Raw genomic sequence first — 4536 nt, 5'->3', positions numbered from 1 at the left:
AATTACTCTTTCCTTTTCATTGATTAAAATTGGTCCATAAATATCTTCAGTGTATTGCATAATTCTGGATGCATAGCAGGTCTTTAACATAGAGATAGAATAAATTAGCTATTTAGAAAGTTTCTATATTTTTAAATTATAAATAGTGATGAAAGGAGTGTGTTTGTGTATAAGTCACTTAAGTACTTTTACCTGTTTAAGATTTCTAGTAGTTGAGCTGAGTCCAATAATAGCATCAATATTTTTTAAAGATTTTATTTATTTATTCATGACAGAGAGAGAGAGAGAGAGAGAGAGGCAGAGAGAGAAGCAGGCTCCGTGCAGGGATCCCAACATGGGACTTGATCCTGGGTCTCCAGGGTCACACCCCAGGCTGAAGGTGGAGCTAAACCGCTGGGCCACCAGGGCTGCCCAATATTTTTGAAGCCCTTAATTCATGATTAGATTTATAATCTAATTGTATAAAGCTAACCCAATGAAAGAAAGAGAAAAATATTAATATTACATACTTAATAAGACTCTGCATCAATCTAAAGTTTTTAGAATAGGGAATTGACTAGAGGTTATGTGAACATAGGGAAAAATAGATCCCTCATTGGAAAAATTTACCCATGGGATTGTCTCAGAGAAAGAGTGTTCAGCATCACGATGCTTCTTCCTTATGTTTCTGATGTTTGGGAATATAAATCACAGGAAATGAATGGGTATATAGGAAAAGGAGATACAAGGCTATTCCTGGGATTAACATGAGGCATTTTCCCATGAAAGTATTTTCTCCACTCTGGTAATTATCAATGGCACAAAAGGAAGGTTATACTTTATTTACTGCTTTATAAGAATCTAGATAATTGAGAACCATTAGTGATGACAAAAATTTTTTAGAGCAAAACCAGTAAAAACCATTGTTGTTATAAGCATGGGGTGATGGGAAAGTTATGGCACAAATTTAGATCACTATATTGAAAAAACTGTTTTTCTATTAACCACATAAATCAGTTACCTCAAGCTATCTCATTTTGTCATTTTGAAGCTTGTGATGAATAAAAATGTGCAATCCAAACAGCAATCCTCTTTTTTTTAAAGATTTTATTTCTTTATTCATGAACAACACAAAGAAAGAAAGAGGCAGTGACACAGGCAGGGAGAGAAGCAGGCTCCACGCAGGGAGCCTGATGTGGGACTCGATCCCGGGTCTCCAGGATCACACCCTGGGCTGCAGGTGGCGCTAAACCGCTGCACCACCGGGGCTGCCCAGCAACCCTCTTTATAGCCATAAATAAGAGAATGAATGAATACAAACAGAAAATGAGATAAGTTCAGTTCCATTTGGCTGTGGACTTGTGCATCCTTGGTACTTTCTGCTTAAATCCTAAAAGAGATATATATTAATATATAATAATAGTTATATATTATTAATATAATAAATATATTATTTATATATAAGTATATATTACAATATATGTAATATTTTAAATAGATTTTATATTATATTAAATAGATTATATATTATTTTAAATAGATTATATATTATTATTTTAAATAGATTATATATTATTTACATATTATATATGTGATATATATATATATGTATATATAATTACATTGTTTGACTCTACAAAGTGTGCAATGACCATAACTGATGCTACTATGAGCTGTGAAAGATTCATGCAAGGATGGAGCATAGATTTCTCATGACCTAAAAGCTTAGAAACAGAACTTAATTTAAGGCTTAATTAATAGTTCTTTAACAGAATCACTTTGAAAATATGGGTCTTTAGAATTCTTGCTGTATTTTCCACATTTATCATTTCTAGGTTAAGAAACTCAATATTATTCTGTGAATGTAGAACCCACCATGATCATTATCTTATTTATGGAGATTTTTATAAAACACAAAGAGGCATTCAGTATCATGTATTTTACTGAGGAGGAACCTTAACTCTCAAAAGGAGATACTTGTCCTATGTTGCCCCAGTTAGTAACTGCAGGTAGGTATTATATCAAGATCTTTGGACTCCAAGTTCACAACCTATATGATTGTGATTTCACCTGCTGTTTCTATTTTTATCTTTCAGAAATATATATTCTGAAGTCTCCTTGCTATTTGGTACACTTCTCTGGGCCATTTCAGAAATCACTGACCAACAAAATCTCCCAAGAGTGAGAGGTGCTTAAAGTTCAGGTACCCAGTCTAAATATCAAAATTAGACACCAACATGAGCCATCCTTTCTGTATACATAACTTTTCCACCCACGATTCTCACTCAATTTGATTATGATTGAGATAATTTGACAACATGGAAAGTGCAAACCATTCAGTGGTGTCTGAATTCATTTTGCTTGGACTTTCCAAATCTCAGAATCTTCAGATTTTGTTCTTTGTAGGATTCTCTGTGGTCTATGCCGGGATTGTGTTAGGAAACCTCCTCATCTTGGTCACTGTGACCTTTGACTCACACCTTCACACACCAATGTACTTTCTGCTTATCAATCTGTCCTGTATAGATATGATCCTAGCTTCTTTTGCTACCCCTAAGATGATCATAGACTTCCTCCGAAAACAGAAGACCATCTCTTGGTGGGGATGTTATTCTCAGATGTTTTTCATGCACCTCCTAGGTGGGACTGAGATGATGTTGCTTGTAGCCATGGCAATAGACAGGTATGTTGCCATATGCAAACCCCTCCATTACATGACCATAATGAGCCCACGAGTGCTCGTTGGGCTGCTGTTATCTTCCTACGCAGTTGGCTTTGTGCACTCGTCTAGTCAAATGGCTTTCATGTTGCATTTGCCCTTCTGTGGTCCCAGTGTGGTGGACAGCTTTTTCTGTGACCTTCCCCTTGTGATCAAACTTGCTTGCGAGGACACCTACCTGCTACAACTGCTGGTTATTGCTGACAGCGGCCTCCTGTCTCTGATCTGCTTCCTCCTCTTGCTTGTCTCCTACATGGTTATCATATACTCAGTCAGGCACCGTGCTGCTGGTGGTTCAGCCAAGGCCTTCTCCACTCTGTCAGCACACATCACAGTTGTCACTCTCTTCTTTGCCCCATGTGTCTTTATCTATGTATGGCCCTTTAGCAGATATTCTGTAGATAAAATTCTTTCCGTGTTTTATACAATTTTCACACCTCTCTTAAATCCTATTATTTATACATTAAGGAATCAAGAAGTAAAAGCAGCCATAAAGAGGATAAGAACTCGACATATAAATTCAAAACACACTTTGTAGATGATGCTTCTGAAGAAATAACCTCTTGTATGGACATTTTAAGAAATAAACTTTTAGCCTGTTTCAAGTTCTCTAAAAGGAAACAGTAGGTGTAGTTGTTAAAGAGCAAATCCCATTTTTGTCACTGTCAATGGTTAAAGGCATGACAAGTACAGTCTAAAAGACATGCATTTAAATAATCTCTTTACTACTTCTGAAGTAACTTGAAAGAATAAATAAATTCTCCTTAAGTACTTCATTTATCTACAAAAATTTGTGTTTCTTTGTTATTTTGGCATGGTTTTCATTTTCATAATTATTATTACTATTTCTATTATGCTTGAAATTATTATTGCTGCTATTATAGTTGTAGTTATTATTGGGAATCTATATGTAGAATATGCACACAGATGACATCTCACATAGCCATTTAGCTGAGTGTCTGATTAACTATTGTTTGCTGCTAGAAAATACATTTTTAGATAATCCCTAGTTAATGTATATTAACATTTTTTTTACTAGTTGCCCCAGACACAGTCCTCCAACCATTCCTCACATATTTTGTGAGCCCACAATGTGCCAGAAGGTATATCCAGGGTTTCAAGAAGCTTACATGGTTGGAAAGAGTAAACTAAGTGTGCAACCTCATTGTGGCAGGGACAGTACTATATTACAAGGTTGCATGTCCAACAAAGGCTTATCAGTAATAACACTAATATTTGTCTCTTCCTTTTTTCTGAATCCATGGGTAAATTGATTCAGAGCCCACAGAGGGGAAGAGATGATTGGTACTCCTGAGAAGTCTAAAGTCAATTCTTAGTAATTAGTATCAAGCTTTTATTTTTATTTTAAAAATACAGTTTACAAATTGCAAATAACCTTTATTTTTTTTTTTTTTTTGAGGGAGAGAGAATGTGTGCATGCATGAATGGTGGAGGGGCAGAGGAAGAGGGAGAGACAGAACCTTAAGCAGGCTCCATGACCAGTACATGCCTGACCTGGGGCTTGATCTCAGGACCCTGGGATGATGACCTGAGCTGAAATCAAGAGTCAGATGTTTAACCGGCTGAGGCACCCAGGTGCCCCCAAATTCACTTTCCTTAGTGTAGAATTCTGTGAGTCTTGACAATTGCATGGTCATGTAATCATCACAGTGAGAATATAGGGGAGTTTCATCAACCCTCAAATTCCCGTGTGCCCCTTTGTAGCCCACCTCTCTTTCCTATCTTCTGGCTCTGATAATAGTAATCTGATTTTTATGCCTAGTTTGCCTTTTCTAGACTAATCACATAAGCAGAATCATATGGTGAGTAGCTTTTTT

General features: G+C 36.2%; 1 protein-coding gene across 1 annotated transcript; it reads left to right on the top strand.

Annotated features, from left to right (window-relative positions):
* The first annotated feature begins 2101 nt into the window (after nt 1-2101).
* On the top strand, nt 2102-3389 carry LOC144313467 (olfactory receptor 4K13). Its single transcript, XM_077896468.1, has one exon. It carries the CDS (start codon nt 2298-2300, stop codon nt 3234-3236), a length of 939 nt encoding a protein of 312 aa, XP_077752594.1. The 5' UTR covers nt 2102-2297; the 3' UTR covers nt 3237-3389.
* The last annotated feature ends 1147 nt before the right edge of the window (nt 3390-4536 follow it).

The sequence above is a fragment of the Canis aureus genome, chromosome 5 (genome assembly GCF_053574225.1).
Source record: "Canis aureus isolate CA01 chromosome 5, VMU_Caureus_v.1.0, whole genome shotgun sequence".
NCBI classification, from domain to species: Eukaryota; Metazoa; Chordata; class Mammalia; order Carnivora; family Canidae; genus Canis; species Canis aureus.
Note: the sequence above shows the minus strand (reverse complement) of the source record. Positions and strands in the feature narration are given on the sequence as shown.

Bases quoted from the DNA above. Each gene is read 5' to 3' on its own strand.
- LOC144313467 (XM_077896468.1), top strand. From the start codon at position 2,298: ATGGAAAGTGCAAACCATTCAGTGGTGTCTGAATTCATTTTGCTTGGA.